At 29.0% G+C, this 20,654-nt stretch overlaps 1 protein-coding gene across 1 annotated transcript; it reads right to left on the bottom strand.

Moving 5' to 3' along the window:
* Positions 1-2,938: 2,938 nt before the first annotated feature.
* Positions 2,939-7,921, bottom strand: LOC100818799 (3-ketoacyl-CoA synthase 10). The gene is made up of 3 exons (XM_003526038.5): positions 7,410-7,921; positions 5,314-5,942; positions 2,939-3,763 (listed from the first exon to the last, which is right to left on the bottom strand). Exons 1-3 carry the CDS (start codon positions 7,818-7,820, stop codon positions 3,196-3,198), a joined length of 1,608 nt encoding a protein of 535 aa, XP_003526086.1. The 5' UTR covers positions 7,821-7,921; the 3' UTR covers positions 2,939-3,195.
* Between the last annotated feature and the right edge of the window lie 12,733 nt (positions 7,922-20,654).

The raw sequence follows: 20,654 nt of genomic DNA, 5'->3' as shown, positions 1-20,654 counted from the left end.
TATCAGTAGAGGCAAGAACCCATCAATGAGTGATGAACATTTTTGCTCCCATTGCTCCTGTTATCACAATGTATGTTGCGACATTGAACAATATTCAATTTGTAATTCTCTTTGAATTACGAGTGAAGAAAAAGTAAAAAAGAAAACAACGGTGGACATGGTAGATCTCTTTAGTCATTGTAGGACTTGCTTTATTACCCGAGGACCACTCCGCTCCATCTTCAAAAGCAAACCAAAAGGAAGTAAAGAAAATAACAAAAAGGAAAAGCTAAAGGCAAGAGCAACCGAGACAAATGCTGTGGAAAAACAGGCTAATTCAAAGGAATTTATGACCTCGGTTCATATGGTTGAAACTTGAAAATTTAAGTTTTAAGTCATTTAACAAGTTTCTTAAACCCAACAGCTCCATTTATTTTTGGTAAATATAAATGTACAATAATAATATGATATTAATATTTTGTAGTCATTATTAATTATTAATACTAAAAAAAGGGTGAGATATATTAGCAGGAAAATAACTTATATTCCCATTTGAATGCAAATAGTCACCTCTTAGCATGGACATAAGAAATAACAGAAGCATGTGTATTTCATATTTTTGAAAATCAACAATTCATGAAAATATTTTTATAAAACTTGTGATAAACATGAGAATGTGATATTTTCAACTCCACCTTCCCATGACTTATCATAATTGCTTCTAAAAACGAAGAAATGCTGTACTTATCTGATATGAAATAAGAAGTCCAAATCATGTAAAAATCAAATGAAACTAATTGGAAACATAGGCTTTAGGAAAAACAACAGTGTTAAAATAATCGAATTATGATTTCTGGTTGAAATGTAATTTTGTTTTTCTTAGTGATTAGAAGTGATGTTCGTCATTGTTGGTATATGTCATTGTTGAATTGATGCACTCATAAAGTATGAAGTTTAAATTGTGTGAAAATCACATGAAGCTAATTTTGTACCCCTTTAAAAGAAACAACAGTGACTTCGGACATTTTTTTGGATTGATGGTAGAGAATAGAGTAGGATGGATCAGGACATAATGCGACAGAATGGATTGGAACGAAATGAAATGTTTATATTTAATCACAATTTTAACCAATAATTTTTTAATCAAAATTGTTATAATTCTTCCCTTTATTCTTTAAAGTCAATATCTCCCTTTTAAATTCTTATGAAATCCAGGTCCGGGAATTTAAACAAAAGATGATGACCTTCAAATAAATCAAGAAATTAAAAACTAAAAAGAAAGCCATAATTTCATTCAATTTTCAAACTAATAAGGGATCGATCGTTTGTTTATTTATAAGCATAATTCGAGATAGTAGACAACAGAACGGCAAGTGCGATGCTGTTCTTGAGTTCATGCATATACACACTAGTTTAGTTTATGCTTCATTTGAGTGTTTATTTTTTTAAAATATTTTTTATTTTTAAATTTCTAAGATTTAAAAAATATGTATCAAAAAAATATTTTAAGATACCATCGCATTTTCACTTCTTTAAAAAAAGTTAAAAACGTGACTTGATTTTGAAAATATTTTCTAAACACTCAAACTAAGTGTGACTTAAGGTTCCTATGTAACCTTCCCATCAAATTGCAACTGAGCAATAAGAAATATCATGTCATTACTATTAGTAAGCACAACAGCACAATGTTTTCTGTATATATTACGGACCGGAGGGCAGTGATTTTGATCGTTCCATCAACATCTTGCAAGAGAATGAAGTTGTTCCATCGTTTTTAGTTCAACAAGAACATTGCTCATGACATCAGTTAAGCCCCCCACACATTGAAGAACTTCGTCACCAGGTCTGTCCTTGACATTTCCTAAGCTTTTTATGTTTCCGTATAGAATCCATGAAGGCTTAGTTTAGCATTAATTAATAACCTCACTTATGGTTATGATAATAATGGCATCTAGAGCAACTTGCCCCACTGTACTAAGGGGTCTCTTGGCAATAACCGTCTCATTGGTCTGGCCAGCTGTTAGTTGTATTAGTTGAAATTTATTAATTAAACAATTAGATTGTTAGAAATGTTTATCAGCTGTTAACAAGCTCTCAATGAGTTTTATAAATAGAATATGTAAACACTCCTATTTGCATATTTTATCACATCAATCAATACAATGAGATATTTCTATTGAAGTTCTATCTTATTCTTTTAACTCTGAATTTTGGCTTTATTATCTTGAAATCACTTATTATCTATTCTCAGAATTTTTTTTATAATATCAATGCCACAAAAGGAGTCTGATTTGTAATTGATAATATTAATTGATTTGGGTCAATTTGGGATAGCGATCGGAGAGTTGAATTGGTGAAGGTCCAAACATTCATTTATATCACTAAAAAAGTCTCTTCTTGAACGGTTAAGAGGTTCTTTCACTTTCAGCATGCACGGCCACCGTTTTTTTGAGTGAAAGACAGGTTAATGGATAATGCTTCCGTGTTCAATCAACCAATATCCATATATCATCACCCGGATATAAGCTAGCAAGTTGGTTCTTCTATAATTCATAATTCATAGTATAATATAAGCCCACCTAACTTAAAAATAATATCTATTCTCCTATTAGCATTTAGAATTATTCCCTATCTGTTTTCAAATTCTCCTACCAGTCCTAAGTACACTGAGTTGGATTTTATTGTGGTAATTTGTAGAAGTTTTACTAGTATATATCAAAATATTATGGTTCGTTTTATTAGGATCAAGCCAATAAGGTTGCTTTTACGATAGCCTCTAGGTTTTATGTTAGTCACCAAATTCTTGAGTATTTACCATCATATATTGATTTTATTATCATGAATGAAATGATACAAGTTTCTTTCTGTAAAAAAAAATAAAAAAATCTGTTTTCAAATTCTCCTAAGCAGTTGAGTTGAGGCAGAGCAACTAATTAAATAAAACATGAGACAAGTAGCATTGACTATAGGTAATAGCCATCCATGAACTTTGATATCAATCATCCTATGAAGAAACAGAGAAATTAAACAAGGAGGCATCCATATGCCTAATGAGGAATTAAAAGTATAGAATTTCAAGCCAGGAATAATTAAATGAGAAAGAAACAGAAAACAGATGTAACATTTTTGAAGACCAAATTAGTACTACCCTTATTGATCCTAACCATACCCTCACTGATAATAAGATTCATAACACTAGTGCCGTCAAATTCTGCTTCAGTTGTTGAGAGGTGCAGGATATCTGTTGATGCAATCAAGCCAAGGGTTCCTAGAAGGCTTGGTGACTCGGCGCATGGCGCGCCAAACCACACTGTTGCACTTGAAGCCAGAGCCAAATGCGAGTTGCCAAACACGGTCTCCTCTTCTAACACTCTCTTTTGCTTCCATGTAAGCCAACTCATACCAAATGCTGCTGCTAGAGGTGTTGCCAAAGCGATGCAGCGTCATTCTAGACGCTTCGATGTTCTTGTCACTCAGTTCCAAGTTCCTTTGAAGCTCATCAAGAATGGTCTTGCTTGCAGCATGCACACAAAAGTGCTCAAAAGCTAGTTTGTAGTCAGGAATGTAAGGCTTCTTCATTGAGGGTGAATTCCCACCATTTTTGCTGCCAAATAAGTGCCTCCACACAAGGGTGGCAAAGAAGAGAAGCTGCTCAGAAAAGGGTAGCACCAAGGGTCCTAGTGTGGTGATGTTGGTTTTTAGAGCATCACCACCAATCTCAATCAAGTCTTTGCTGATCTTTAGTCCCTTGAGTTTTTGCTCATCTTCCTCTTGGTAAACACACCTGTTTGTGTAGCAGATATTTATTATAAGTCACCAAATGTTAAATTAAGGAAATTATGCTGATTTAGTTGATGAATAATAGTAATTACTAACAATAGAAATGATGAAACAACTTGGCAAGTTCCATTTCTGTTATGTTTGATGGAGGGATCTGGTTTGTCTGCTGAGTCATTAAGTAGCGGTTGGAAGATGGAACTAAAATGTCAACCCTCTTAAAAATACACACTGACATCTAATGAATTTAGGGGATGGCTCAACTTTATCCAAATTTTGCAGCAACCACCAGTTTTGCCTAAAAAGCAATCTCGTTTTTCATTTAAGAATTGCATGACGATCGAGAATCAAGTTTCAACCCAAAATCTCATATAAATTACTCAAATATTCTACTATTAAGTCAACGTATACACAATATCTGACTTTTTGCTGGAGGATTAAATTTACTAATTAGATGTCATGATATAGAAGCACTTAAAAGTCCAATTAGGGCCTGAGTCATAAAGGTATGTCCCAACAACCTTATGCTGTGCCCAATTATCTATTAAAAATATCTAAAAAGAAAAAAACACAGAACTCTATATCATCTAAAATTCTAAGAACATAAATTGAGCTTATTTGTTCTTGGTGTCTTGTATTCATATGTCCACATTGAAAGTCCAGATGTTTCCTGAAAGTTTAAATTAATAATACTACATTAAGTCACATTCCCTTATAAAAAAAAGGGGAAATGTACGGCCGGTTTGTTTGTGATTTTTAAAAGAAAAATATTTTAAAAAATTATAGCGATATTTATTTTTTTAAAACAAAAACTTGAAAAATTATTTTAGTGTTTTTTTACCATAAACTAAAAATAAAAATTTATTAAAAGAAAAAAAATACAAAATTATATTATAGAGGTACTCTCTCTGGGCTTAATGAATATTGTTAAATAAAGTAATAATCATTATTTGACATCCTTGAGAGATACTTCCTCCCTAATTAGAAGGCCTTTTTAACTCATTTGCACTTAAGGCCTTTTTAACTCATTAACTCTTTTAAAAAGTAATTAATTTAGTTAATCACACTAAATCTATCAATTAATTGTACTAGCATTTTAAAATTGTTTTTTTTTCTATCTTTCTATCCATTTAATTGATTTTCATTAATGTTTGAAGAGAAAATAATTAAATAAATATATAAAAAATAATTAATGCATCTAAAAATTATAAAAAAATATTATAAAAAAGATGGATGGAGTATACATTTTTATTGAAAAGAGAGAAATACTATAAAAGAAAAAAAATAAAGTATATAAAATGAATAATAAAGAATAAAGAAAAGATAGATAAAAGAAAGTAGAAGCTAAATATAAAAATCAAAATTAAAGAAATTATGTATAATTATGAATAGAAGTTGTCAAGAACGAAATTAATAGGTGGTTTTAGATTAGTCCAATATCTGTCCCATCAAATCGAAATGAGTGAATCTATGAGACTTATTGATGACGTTGACACATATGCTAGTCCAACCCGAAGAAAACTCAACAAGCAAAAGAGCAAGTTACGAACGAATTACCTGAAGCTGCGGTCATCGGCACCCTTATGCGTGCGAACAATGTGTTCAAGACGGTACTTTGCGCGGCTATAGTCCCTTCGACGGTTGGAAAGCAGAACAGCAGAACACCCCATGCGGAAGAAGCTATTCGGGATAAGCATAGACCTGTCCTTCCCCTGGTACCAGTTGTACCCCACCATCTCCGTGCTCACCACCACCGCGTAGTTATTAGGGTTCGCCTGGAGAATATCCTTGGCCAAGTCCACACCAATGATCCCCGCGCTGCACCCCATTCCGCCGAGGTTGTAGCTCAGAATGTTCCCTCTCATCTTGTAGTGGTTTATGATCATCGCTGAGAGTGATGGTGTCGGGTTGAAGATGCTGCAGTTCACTACTAGGACGCCCACGTCCTTTGGTCGGACGCGGCTTTTCTCGAACAGCTCGTCCAGGGCTCCGAACATCACCATGGAGGCCTCGCCGCGCCCCTCTTTCATTGTCGCCGTGTTCTCCGTGGAGGCCACGACGGCCTTCGGGATGTAGGTCTCGTCGCCGATTCCGGAGGACATCAGCATCCTCTTCTGGAACTCCAGACTCGCTTCGTCGAACTTGCCTGATTTTCTTGCTACCTCCATCAACTGCTCCCTTGACACCTGCCATCCAGTGCAATGTACATTCATTCATTCATTAGTGCTTTTTCTTAAATTCTACAAAATTAACATTGATTTGTAAGCTCAGACTTATTCTCTTTCTTATATACACTTTTTATTTTATCTTTAATGATGTGAGATTTTCAACAACATTATCTCGATATAAACTTAACTTTATTTCACGAATTGAGTTTGCAAAAATTAAGAGTTTTTCAGTTTTTCTTTTTAATAGAAATTGCAAGTCTCCCACAGTCCCACTTGAAAACTAACCATAGCCAAGGTTAATTAACTCAGAATTTAGATGTATTTCTTTTAGTGTTTTTTGTATTGTTTTTTCATCAAAATTCTGTAAATTTCATTTCAATAATTCAAGTAGCAAAGATTTAGCTTAACGATCAGAGAAAATTATACTAAAATCTTCTGAGTTTCATCAATTTTTTCTAGCTAATTAATATTTTTTATTTGTTTTCACTTCAATACTAATATTTCTTAATTGTTTGAAATAAATACATTGATCCTCCTTATTGTCTAAAACACACATTACATTGTATACCCCTATCAAGAAAATAGTTATAGATGTTAAAATATATATATATATATATATATATATATATATATATATATATATATATATATATGAAATCTTGTATAATCTCAAAAAACCCTAAAAAAATGTTAGTATAATTTCTCGTAGACGTTATTATAGTTTATTAACAATTTTGTTTAATTTGGAAAACAAGTTTAAAAAAAACATCTAACAAATTACATCTGAGTACTGTTGACCATAAAACTAGTCCTTGGTCAATTATTTGGGTTTGAGAGATACTCCATCTATATCATTTAAAAACTTCAAACGACAACTAATATATTTAGATTAACTTTGTTTCCATGAAGATTTATAAATAAAATACTAAAAACAAGCATGTTTGGTAAAACAAAAATTTGAAGAAAAAAAACATTAATCATATTTTCAAAAAAAACTCCGACAGTTAAAAAAAAAACTATTTCTTAATTATTTTGGTCAGGCATAAAAAAACATTAACCTACGAAATTTTACCATTTAAATCACTTTACTTTGTTTCCATAAAGATTTAAAATTAAAACACTAATTATTTTTTAAAAAAAATATTGAGTTTGAAAAAAAATAATTATTTTATTTTAAATTATTTTAACATACTTTATAAATTGAAAAATAATTATTTTTTTAAAAGTAAGGTGAATGAAATCTATTTGGACTAGTAGTATAACTTTACTCTAGTGTGACAAAATTTAATACGGATCCGCACGAAATTTAAGCTAACCAATCAAATGGTTGTGTTTAAAAAAACGAAAAGAACTAGAATACCATCCACCAATCACGTTGAAAATTCGTTTGGGTATAATCAAGCATTTAATTTATGAATGAAATTTTCCATAATAATCCAAAGAAATTCAAATAAAAAGTATTCTTTAAAATGTAAGTAGTAGTACCTTGAGTTCATCATCGGGTTTATAACATGCAAAATCAATGAGGTAAATGGGACGTGGCCTCGACATGAAGTAGACAGACAAGGTGAAAACGAAGACCCCAAAGGAAGCAAGAACCGTAGCAAGGTCGTAACGCGCGTCTTCCCAAAGCTTCTTCCATAGGTCCTCTTTGCTGAGGCTTCCAACCTCAGCACTAAACACCACGAGAAGAACCGGTATGGTGAACAAGTATATGCCATGGTTTATCAGATAATGGTAACCCAATTTCACGTACTTAAGGTTCACCGATTGAAGAAAATCCGGTAAGCGCCTTCTCACCCTCACCGAAAACGTCAACGACCCAGCGTTTGGTCCTGACGATTCAATTCCACGGTTCACAATCTCCGCCGAGAACAGATCACGTTCATTAGCCATGGCTTAGAGCTAGCTTAACAATATTAATATTATTACTAGCTCTATGCTAGCCACTATATTATTATGAGTATTCTTGTTGATACTCACAATGTGTGTGGGATTGGGTACATATTTTTATACTACCAAATTGATAATACACCAGGTGGGTGGAAATCAGTTAATGCTAGTACCTAATTGATGTTTGTGTAGTTGAAACTTTCCAACAGCCTTAATTTCTTCATTTAATGTAAGTGGGTGCATGAGTTATAGTCCTAAAAGACGAGGGTGCACTGTTTCTAACTTTTTTTTCTCTTCTATCCCTAGCAAATAGCAATAGCAATAGCATCCTCCTCTCTCTTGTGTTCTTAGGAAAGAAATTTACATTTATATCGACGATATATTTGTGCCTCTACTCTCTTGCGTGAACAATGAATGTTAGATCTAATTGGTCACACCAGCTGGCTCTCCACGTGTACATGCAGTTGGTACAGTAGTTTAACTGCCTTCTGTCATGGTTAAATTTATGCAAAAAAAAAAAAAAAAATGAACTTATCAAAGATGTTGACAACATTCTCTTGTGTTTATAACTTCATTAACAAACTCTTTATATATTATCACTTAAAATTATGGTAAATCACAAAGTTATAAATAAATAAGAAATGTAATCACATCGCATGAATTTCAATAAATTTCAGTACGTGATAAAAGTGTGTTAAAAAATATTTTTTCCATCTCATTTTGTTTGATGATTAAGTGAAAATAAATTATTTCGTTTGTTTGTCATGTTTTAATATCCTTAATCATTTTATTGTAGAGTCAGAAAATGAAAAAGGAGTATAGATGAAAGAGAACTTAATTAATATAAAACACAAAAGATATATTAAGATGTTATATAATAGACTGCGTATGACATACTAGCTATATATGTCAAAATTAACTTTAAACATCAAATAAAATGAGACGTATGGAGTATGTTACAAACATTACTTTTGAACCCATTTAGCAATTGACTAGTTTTGTTTGTTTTTTTTCTCTGCCTAAGCATGCAGATTGCCACAGCTGATAAATATTGTGAAAAAGAATTCAGATCAATGTTTGATAAACTGATCGTTAAGGTCACTAGATGAAGAGCAATTAATATTAATTAGAGAAAATAAGCAATATTGTTAGGACAATTGAAATCACTGTATATAATGCAGAACAACAAGTGTATACAAAAATAGAGGTTGTGACACAAATATAAATGTTCATGGTGGTGATGCAGGGGGGATTCAATGGCGCCAGCAAGAGAATGAAATGAAAGTCACACGGTTGAGATTGGAAGTTAATAAGATGTTGATGGAGTAATGGTCAGTTGGTCACCATGAATAATTATATTTATTAGATATTAATTCATCAATGAAAAAGTTGTAAAGTTTTTTTCAAAAAAATATTGGTAAAATATATGTGATATCACGCTTAAGCTTAGGATATATAGTATTCAGATAAATGAATGAAAAATTTAGAGGGCAGCAGCAAGGCCCAGACGATAACCCCAACCTGACAACATCAGTGACATCACAGACAGTTTAAAGTGACCTGTAATGTAAAACAATGCGTCTTTAAGAAGCTGGGCAAAGGAGAAATTTATTATATGTTATATTTGGCTTATCTTTTTTTTTCATAAGTATATTTTTTTCAGAAATAGTCCTGTTTGAAGTTTGATCAAATATTAAATATAATTAAATACTACTACTAAATACAATATCTTTCGTAATGAAAATTCAAACATTAATTCATTTGTTGTAAAATGTTAGTCTCTCTATAGTATTAAACCCAACCTCCATTTATTTGGAGATATCCATGGGTGATGCATGTGATTTTTACTGACTCTGTGGTGTGGGTACCATACACGTACTCATAACACAATGATGGTTATGTTGCAGATGCAGATGCAGATGCGTAAATAGTTGTTCAGTGTACGTATTGGCTACTACTGTCCTGTATTGAAGAAAAAACTTTTTCATGTTACAACTTACAATCCAACATGACAAGTGGCTAACTGAAGGGAGGAAAACAAGCATGATTGCAACTGCATAACCCATATGCCTTAAATTCTCATGTGCTCTTGGGCCCAGACAAATTTTTTGCAACAAAAAAAACATTTATTTCGAAAGAGGGTTAAAATTTCTGTTCTTTTGGAAGTTACTCATCAAAGTAACTTTTTAAAATAATTAAAAACTTAATTTCTTTTTTAGTTTCTATTTTTTCCCCAAAAGTTTAAACAAATACATTAAAACTTTGAAAAATAACTTATTATAAAAAAACACTAAAACAAAATATTAAAAAAAAAACTTTTTTTATAAAGAGAGTCCGTGAGTTTTCAATCAGGCCCAATACAAAAGTGCCAACAATATTTTTGTCCTTAACAGCTCAAGGAGCAGTTGAATCGTGAACATAACAATAATTTTGCATCAGGTTGTTAAAAAGAAAAATTGGATGACTTCTAAATCTAATTAATGATTATATTAAAATTAAAGTATTAATATATTTATGAACAGTTAAATATGTATAAAGTGATCTAATTCAATATATTAATGTCCCTTTTAATAAAAAAGCCATATAATTCACATCTATTATCATTATCCATTGTTATGGATAAAGTGATAAATATGTCCGATCCATTCATTTAAATAACATTATATTTATTTTGAAAAATATTATTTTTAAAATAAATTTCAATACTTATACATATTTTTGTACACAAACACCGTAGAGTTCAGGATCCATTCCTTAAAGATTTATGCTTAACCAATGAACTTTGGATTATTTGGTCCAATAAATTACAAATTATATTAGATAGTTTAGTATCCATCCAATAACAAATTAGAATCCAATGTAATCAGGCCATTAAATTTTATTTTTATAATTTGATGAATTAGTATATCTTTTTTATAAAAAAGCCACATATAAAAATGAGTATATCTTTTTTATAAACACGAGTCAAAAATCAAACTCATGATCACGTGCAAAATAAAATTATTTACCAATCATGTTATGTCATTATTGATTAAATAGATTACATTATCACCTCTAATTTACAAGAGATTGTTACATTCCACAAATGATATCTAGGTTTTGCTGGGGAATAATGGCCAAATATACTGGTCTAAAAATTTAAAATAAAAATATTTAATAAAAAATAAGGTTTCTAATACACCGAAAACTTAACAGGATATTTTTGTTTGGAAGAATAGAACTTAACAAGTTTTATCTTTACTTTTAAAAAAACTACTAGAAACAATACTTTTTCAAGTATATATCATTACTCAAAAAGTAATTGGTGTATAATTGTTCTCTATTTATCGAGGATATATAACCGTAACCAAAAAGGACGGTCTAGGAGAACAATGACTCCCAGTACATTTATTCAAAATTGACACATTGCAACTAATTAAATCTGGTATTAATGTATAGTATATGTTAATTAAGGGACATGCAAGCGAATGGTGATGAAACTCCTAATTAATCAAGCCATTTTAAGTATTTTATTTTGTAAATAATCTATTTTAAGTATTTTAGTATAACTCGTATAAGTATTCAAATTTAACAAAAAAATAAAATAATGGTTTGGCCAAGAACGTACACTCGACTTGTCATGTGAAATATATTACACAAGCAGGTCCAACACAGACATATTTAAGAAGTTGATGCAACAAACATTGTCTTCTAAAAGAAGGGGTAAGGCAGATACGATACTAATGATTTGGGGATACATCCATCCATCTACCTTGAAGAAACACTAATCTTCTTTCATATATATCAACTTTGATAGTGACAGACAGCTTGATGAACATATGGCGGATAATCAAAGATAATTAATTTAATTATAAATAAGAAAATAATGATATTTGAAAATATTTTATTATATATAATATTAACTAAATAAAATATTTAAAACTTCTATTTAGTTTTCAATAATATTTTTTAAAAAATTAAAATTATTTTATTAAGATAAAGTTATATAATCCCGGCCCTAACTAAAAAGTGAGGCTGGTTATGAAAATCATGAATTGCTATACTACTGGATAGCACACTAGCAAGGCACGTGTTAACATTTGCTACAACAATAGCAGCTACGAACCAGCATTGAAGCATGTTATAAAAAAATTAATTAAAATATTAATAATTATGGATGTTGGGATTCGAAAGTGGCTAAAAAAAAAACTCTGCTTAAGCTGTTAAGCCATAAAAAGATTCTTAAGTTAGCTTTCTTTTAAGCTCTTTTAAGTCATTTTTTTTTTCAGAACAAAAAGAGCTACTTATTAATTTACGAACTTAGTTTAAAATCTGTTTTGCCCAACTTCTGTTTTAAGAAGTTAAACTAAAAATAAATTGGATCAAACATACTCTTAAGGAACAATTTTTTGGCCGTTAAAAAAACATACTCTAAATGTTTAACACACTATAATGGATTGAATGACCCCCTCGGGTTGCAGACAATTGTTGTAAGGTAAAAATTAAAGAAAATGAAAGCTTAATATATGATAAAAGGTTAAGGATTGAGGATAGTCAATTATTGATGTTTCATCATGTTATGGGATGAGCTTGTCCATTATAAGCTTTTGTAAATAATATAATCAACATTACTATTTAAGATAGACATCTATTTTAACAATGTTATTCTAGTGTAATACTTTATTTGACTTAAGGGTCAAATGTTCATTTTGCTTATAACTCTTCACTTAAGTGCTTCAGCCACAATGGAATTCCTTCCGAAATGGGAGAGCCCAGACATCAAACAACAACCAAAATAAAGTAGTTTAAAAAAAATAAGTGTACTATTTTATAAAATCAATTTGGTTAACTGAATTATTTATACAAAATCACTTCGATTAACCAAACTGATTTTTATTTAAATCCGATCGACTATTTAAATATAAAATTGAACTGATTAAAACAATTCAAAATTAATTTAGTTTAGTTTGTTACTGAATTAGTTTTTGTACATCCCTACAAGTTAGGATGAGTTAGCACTCTAGTATGATCATTCATCCTCTAATCCACCGTAGACACCACCTATTAACATAAATATTCAAACCTAAAATGGCAAATCATGTCTCTCTTGAAAAGGCAAAAACTTACATTACTTAACATACAAGCTCAAAATATAAACAGCCAATGAGTGAGTTTAACAAAAGCACATCAGATAATATGCATAAAACAACTCGTATACTATATATATGTCCGTGAAAACAAGAAATTATTAGATGGTTTAAGATGAATATTTGTTTATAAACTCAATCATTATTTATGTGACATATTAAAAAATTTAATTTACGAGAAAAAAATAAAAACAATCAAGATGACCTAATAATTTCTCTATAAACACATCACTGGCTACTCACAGAATGTATGAATTCATTTGATATAATATCAACAAACTACTGATGATGATGATGCAACCATTCACTTCTAGATGGGATCATTCTTTTGGATCAAGTTTCTTTACCTTTAAAGTAGTTAAATTTTATGATGAAGATGTATCTATTCGTTCTCTGTAATGTTTTACTCCACACTTAATCTTCAGTCAAACCTGTACTAACATGTGTTTTAGTTAATTTTATTATATATGCCCAAACCAAATGCCTATATAATCTTTTATGGAATAAAACTTGATGCGAGATCATGTTTGGCTATTATAGTACTTTATAACATGTTACGTTCAGAAAACACATTACCCCACATTCAAAATGTCACAGGTTTTCGAAACATCAACACCATACAGGCTACTCTACTTTTGAGATTTACTTAGCGATGAAAGTAGGAAAAAAAAAGAAGCAATCCTCAAAATTTGATTGACATTAAGATGTACAATTTCACCTTCCGCTGAGACCTTTTGAAGTTTAAATTGAAAAAATTATATCTATGGTAAAATTGATATGCATAGGTAATTAATCTCTCCAATATCCGTTTGAGAAACGTCTCCAAGTAAAAAAAAAATTAAAAAAATTATCGTAATCCAAGGCAAGGCATTCAATTCACATGCAAAGTTCCCCACTTGAAAATAACTCTGGATCAAACCATCATGAGTTCATGACCATTTATTTTTCAATGAGCTCGAGACCATTGAAAAACTAAACCTTTTCATCAACCACCAATTACCCATCACCATCACCAACCCAACCTGGGCACGACACTACTTAGACCAGAAACAAGAGAACAACATTAACAAGAATTTGCCAAGGTTCGAAGGCGTTGCTAACAGTAACAGATGAAGTAAGGCCAGAACCAACGTTATTGGGCCTTGGCCTTCAATTGCTGCGTTAGGCCTGGAGTATAAAATAATTTTAAAATGAGTAATTAAAAGGCTTGAGATAAAATATAAATCTTTAATATAAGAAGTTAAAATTATTAAAGTTAAGATTTAAGAATTAAAAAGCTTAAATTTAGAGAAAAATTATACGTAAATGAATTAAACATAAATATAAATTTTAAAAATAAATAATAATTGAAAATTTGGTAAGAGAAAAATAAGTGTTAAATAACAATAAAATTACATGTTATAAAAAGAAAAAAATAGTATAACATACATTTTTGTTTTAAAAATGAAAACTTAAATTTATAATAGATAACTTATACAAATATAATAAATGAATTAATTAAAACCAAGTTGGTAGCTATTGGAATTGCAAATTATATAAACAAATGCATGTTTTCTTTTTTACAATGTTATACCTGTAAAATATCCATCAAATTTATTAATAACTAATTTTTGTCAAAAATCTAATTGATCCGCCTATAATGAATCTTTCCTCCCAACCATGTTTTATAAAAGATTTAAATAAATGAATGTTTGATTAAGCTTTTCATTTTATATTTGTATAATAACTTCCTTTATTTATATGTTTCTCCCATCTTAAGCTTAAAGAGCCTATTAAATTACTGTACTTATTCAGAAAAAAATCTAAATCGAATGTGTTGTCCACTTAAACCTAAGGCTATCATATATTATTTAGCTGTGCGAGCACTCTTTGGTCTAATTTATAATTAAAAAAATTCTAAGAAATATAATAATAATTTGCGGGATTCGGCTAAACCTACAAAATAATATTATGGTTATTCTTACGTTGAAAATATTTTTAAATATGCACTACTAAGTCTATTTGAAGATGATTAATAAGAGACTACTAAGTCTCTTTGAAGATAATTAATAAGTGATAGTGAAATAAAGTGACATGATTCAAATTATAAATATTAGAAGTATATATGGTCCAACAACAAGTTTTATCCAATGGTTAGTTTGATTATTTTTGCATGTCTTTCTTAAACTCTCAGCTCGTGTCTTTTATTTTGCATAATTCTTTGTGATCCTGAAGTTGTATCTTTGTCATTTCACATGTGTTCTTCATAAGAATATTAAACTCTTTCAAATCTTTATATATATATATATATATATATATATATATATATATATATATATATAAAATTTAGATGAATTGTGCCCAGAGATTCATCAGGATCAAGGGCAAGTTTTTAAGTTAAAAAAATGCTTAGATACTTATATATTATTTATCAACGAATTTCTCATATCGATAACAAAAATTAAATCCACATCTTTTTGTGTGTTAAGGGTTCATTCCTTATCAATTAGACCAATCTTTGTTGGTTTCAAATCTCTCTCTTAATTAGACTTAAGTCTCCTTAAGACATTTGTATTCTTATAATATCATCAATTTTTTCATCAATGAATTTTGTGTTGTCTTAATTAATCTCCATTTCGTCATTTTTGTTCGCATCCAGGCAAAATAGGTTATGTTTGGTTAAATTTGTAAATTGTTGTGTACTCGATGAAAATGGTTATATGTACACCTCTAAAGTAGATATATTTGTTCTTTTTAAAAAACCTACGGCTCACTCTAAATTCTATTTAGGATTAACTTAATCGCCTCGAGTAAATAAAGTTGAATGCTTATTGCTTTATCTTGATTAAAACTGGAAAATGCATAATTCATAACATCATTCTTGAAGTTCTCACTTTTCTTTTTTTAACAAATGTGTATGAATATTATAAATCTTTTGTGTTGAATATCTACTAATAAAAAAATTATTATATTTTTCTTTTGTTAATTAGATTTTAGTGCACTCATCAATTATTCCTCTCTCATTTATGATCGTAATGTTGATTATAGTTGTATTTGATCATTGATAATATATTATAGTATTTATCTTTTGTCAACCTTGATAATTAGTTCCTTTAAAACATTCAATCATGATTAAATGAGTAGTGTATCTTTCTTTATTGTGAAAAATTATTTATAATTCACTAACCGTTAAATATGCTATCTTCTTTTATTAAACAAAAAAAGTCAATCTAAAATTATAAGTATTGATTTTCACACAAAATACTCATCATAATTATTTTGTGTTTTGTAAAATAATTATGTGTTTTAAACTGGTAGAAATGCTTTAAAATTTTGCAACTGTGAAATACTTTAAAAATATTATTCCAAAAATATAACTATATATATATATATATATATATATTAATCATCATGGATTAGACTTTACTTATATTTCAATTAAATTTAGAATTAATAAAAAAAATATCTTCTAATAAATCAGAAGATTAAGAGAAAAAGAAGTCTCCGAAGTAAAGTAAGAAAAAAGCATCAATTATACTCTTAGGCAACCTATCAATAATTAGTAGGTCCGTATGAAACTGCTCTCAGTGTCAAACATTGTATATTTACTATAATTGCTCAATGGACCAACAGCAACTAAGGTGTGTTTGGAATTTAGAATTATTCTAATAAGGCAAAAACAGATATTTGACACCGTACCGGTGCAGAAAGCATGATGTGACCGGCGAGGTTATCTGGTTAACAGCGTAGATGGAGGTCGGAGGACTTGCCAAATCATATGTATGACATATTTTAAAATTACAAAATCAAAATTAACTTGTAAATAAGTGCTGAGAAAGAATATAAAATATATACAATAGCAGATAAATATGTGGTATATCGGTGGACTAATCTTTATGAAAAAAAAATAAGTAAAATTATGTTTGAGATAGCTAAAATAGTTAAATTACTTAAATAATCAATTATTATTAAAAAGATATAATCAGAATTCATTTTTGTTTGAAAAAGTAAATTGAAATGTAATTTTAAGATGATTAGTTTTGTTTGAAATTTTGAATGCAACAAAAAATTTAATTTTTTCATAGTAAAAGAATATGAAAACAGCTGCCAGAAAAAAAATTATTAGAAAATAATCATAAGCTATAAATTTCTTATTAAAAAAATAATTGATTTTTTCATAAAAATCTTCTTACAATATTAAGTTATTTTCGTAAAACACACAACTTATTTTCCATCTGTCTTACAACAAAAATAGCTAAAATCTTCCTCCTTCCATTCAATAATAATCGTCATATAACAAAATAATTTTATTTTAAAATAATTAGTATTTTAATTTTTTAGTGTAATATTAATTATTTTTTATGTCTCTTATAATATTAATAATTAATAATATGAACTAAAAAAATAAATTAATAATGATAAAATTAATTTTATGAAATTATTATTATTTTATTTCTTATTAAAAAAAAATTCCGTAAAATAATCTAAGACAATAATTATAATAATAATGAGAAAAATTTAGTAAAAAATATTTTTTCAAACATGCTCTAGAAAGATAAAATTTATGATGCATTAGTGGACTAGTCTAATTCTTATGATGTCCATCACCGTAAGTGCCACTTAAAGAAGGCCGGTGAAGATCGAGAAGTCTCAAAAAAGAAAATGCAGGATACATGTTTAATAATTACTTTATCTGTAGTTGTTTTCATTGCGCTAGATTATTGATCACTTCCAATCATATGATATGTATTGACAGAAATTATATATGGGAACTAAAAGATTGTGTTTTTTATACAATTAAGAATCTTCAGTTATTGGAGGCGCCATGTGGTCGGATATATACGTCGCAGTCCTAGAATGAAATTTATCTTTTTTTTTCCTGCCTCTTCTAGTCTTCATGATGGAAAGTCAAGTATTACCAAAAATATTCTGATTAGGTCATCTGTGATATCAACTCGAAATAATTTTTAAAAGCAACTTTTAGCCTTAAATTATTAATCAGGATTAGCAATTATGGACTGATTATTTAGTTTTTATTTATTTATTATTTCGAAAAAGTAGTTGTTCATTTATGTTCAATATTAATTTCCATTTAAAAAATGCATCCTTAATTATAAAATACTTACATTTTTCATCTATAAGAATAAACAAATAAGTACTAGAAAGTTTATAATAAAATAAAATAATTACATTAGCAAATAGGTTATTAAGCGATGACTATTTTCGTAAAAAAATGCTAATTTTTAAATTCATATATTGCTCCCTTATATCCAACTAGTATTTTATTTTATACAATTATTTTTTTTTTTTCGTTTTGAGTGTCGCTTTTGATGTTGTGCAAGTTGAATTCATGTTTTCTCACCGCGTGCCTACCTTTTGACTTATATTTTTCCTATGCTATACATAACTAGGGGCAGAGCCACTTGTCATGATTTATCAAAAGAATTTTTTTAACAAAATCACGAAAAAAATCTAATCAAATACATAATCTGCTTTGTTTGTTTTAATTTATATACCATTGTAATAGTTGAGGAAACTTATATAACTTTGTAATTTATCATGAGAAATGTGTTAAATTGTGCCAATTCAACTGGTTCATTATGACTTCTTTTTTATGAGCTAAAAAATATAACCCCAACTTAATTCAACTTAATCCAACATGAGTTGTTAGATTAAGCGAGTTAATTCACTTAATTTAAAAAATAAAAGAAATTAAAAGATACAAGAGAAATATAAGAAAAATAAAAGAAGAATAAAAACATAAATACAAAAGGTCTTGTTTGGATAAAAGTTTGAATAAACACTTATAAGAGAAGAAAATAAGAAAGTAAAATAAATTAAATTTCTCTCATGTTAAAATTAGCTTATGCATAGATTAATAAAATATATTATCTCCTTTAACTTCTCACAAAGCCCTATAATTAAACTTTCAACATTTCTTACAACAAAAATTATATGCAACAAATGACAAAATTCATTATTTTTCTAAAGTTTAAGACTAACTTGATCAAAGTACATGAATTAATACCAAATTTTACCAAAAATACAGAAAATAAAAACATATGTTATCCTTATAATTGTCATTTGTATATCAAAGAAACTCATTATAAACCTAATGATTAAGTATTATTGTTGGAATTTAAGATGTAGGGTTATCCTTTTTAACATTTTGATAATTTATTCTTCTATTGGCTATTATCACATGCTACATTCTCACACCATATCACCATGCACTAATAGAATAATAATAATGTGGACATTGTTATGTATCATACAAGAAATTATAAAGTTAACTTATTATTAAAGAGAGTTATATAACATGAAAGGAAATAAATCGTGAACTTGAATTTCTATCACCAGCACTCTAACACAATAAATTATTAATATTTATCGATAAAAAAATATATACATTTAATTCTATTGAGTATTGACATATATATATATATATATATATATATATATATATATATATATATATATATATATATATATATATAAATTCTATTATATTTATACTTATCTTTGTTTTCTTTCGCTAGATGTTAATTTTAGATGGAATCGGCCAATATTTCTCCTGTGTATAATGTACACCTTAGAAAGTCTATACCATATTAGACCCCATTATAGGTCATCTATCAATCAGTGAAGCCATTTTATCATCTCATAAGGACCAAATTCGTGACACGATCGAAAAATAATTTAACAGAATGTTTTCATGACTTAGAATATTATTCCTTAATTTTTGAGTGTCGCTTTTTTTATGCTTGCATCTCGAATTCATGTTTTCTCACCACGTGCATACCTTTTGACTTTAATGTTTTTTCCTGTGCTATATTCATAAGTCATAACTAGGGGCAGAGCCATTTATTATGATTTTTCCAAAAACACTTTTTTTCTTCAGTGCTATTGTGATTTTTAAATTTTTTTTTTGGTTTAAATTAAGGATGTTTTTCATCTCGTTTTTGTCGTGTTATTTTTTCAACCATAACATATATGAAAAATTATTGTATTGTTCGAAACCGTATCACATATATTCACAATTCACAAAACAAACGTTAATGAAACTCATCTATCAACAGATGCCATAGAGACGTGGTCCGAGAAAGATACAATAATTTCTCCATACTATAGACGTGGATTACCTCTCATCACTTGTGCAACTCTTTATTTATTTACTTTTATACGACTGATCAATGGACCGGGAGCCATTTTCACTCTTCCAATATACACCGCCTCCTTTTGCCGTGAATCGTTTCCTTAATTTAATGATCTATAGAATGAGTGTGTATTTGGCACCATTAAACAAAGAAAAGTTCAGCGTTTGTACATAATATTGGGGAATGAATGTTCTTATGGAGATGGATTTGCTGTTTTGTGTCAAACCACACCTATACAAATCTCATCATGTTTAAACTTAATTATTCGATAATTAATATTACAATAAAGTAATTAATCTTTTATTTAGAAAGTATAAATCAGTTTATTCTCTCACTTTAGTTCTTATCATTTAATTTTTTTTATCATTCAGAAAGAGGCTTTAGTTATCATTTAATTTGATTCTTAATGTCAGAAGAGAAATTGACTAAATTGGCAGCGAAGGTGAGCATGTTGGGATGGGATGTTTTGCTATTAAGGCCACGGGTTGGTTTCTTGATGTGGCTGATCTTGGTGTTTATATGATGGGATATGCGTGTTCTGATGTATGTGCATGGGATTACAACTGTTTGATGTG

This window comes from Glycine max, chromosome 6, assembly GCF_000004515.6.
Source record: "Glycine max cultivar Williams 82 chromosome 6, Glycine_max_v4.0, whole genome shotgun sequence".
NCBI classification, from domain to species: domain Eukaryota; kingdom Viridiplantae; phylum Streptophyta; class Magnoliopsida; order Fabales; family Fabaceae; genus Glycine; species Glycine max.
Note: the sequence above shows the minus strand (reverse complement) of the source record. Positions and strands in the feature narration are given on the sequence as shown.

What these genes read in the sequence shown, in the direction of transcription:
- LOC100818799 (XM_003526038.5), bottom strand. Translation starts at nt 7,820, where the DNA reads ATGGCTAATGAACGTGATCTGTTCTCGGCGGAGATTGTGAACCGTGGA. An exon ending in AACCCGATGATGAACTCAAG is followed by an intron (nt 5,943 to 7,409) that starts GTACTACTACTT and finishes ACTGGATGGCAG; the next exon opens with GTGTCAAGGGAGCAGTTGAT. An exon ending in GCCGATGACCGCAGCTTCAG is followed by an intron (nt 3,764 to 5,313) that starts GTAATTCGTTCG and finishes CTACACAAACAG; the next exon opens with GTGTGTTTACCAAGAGGAAG.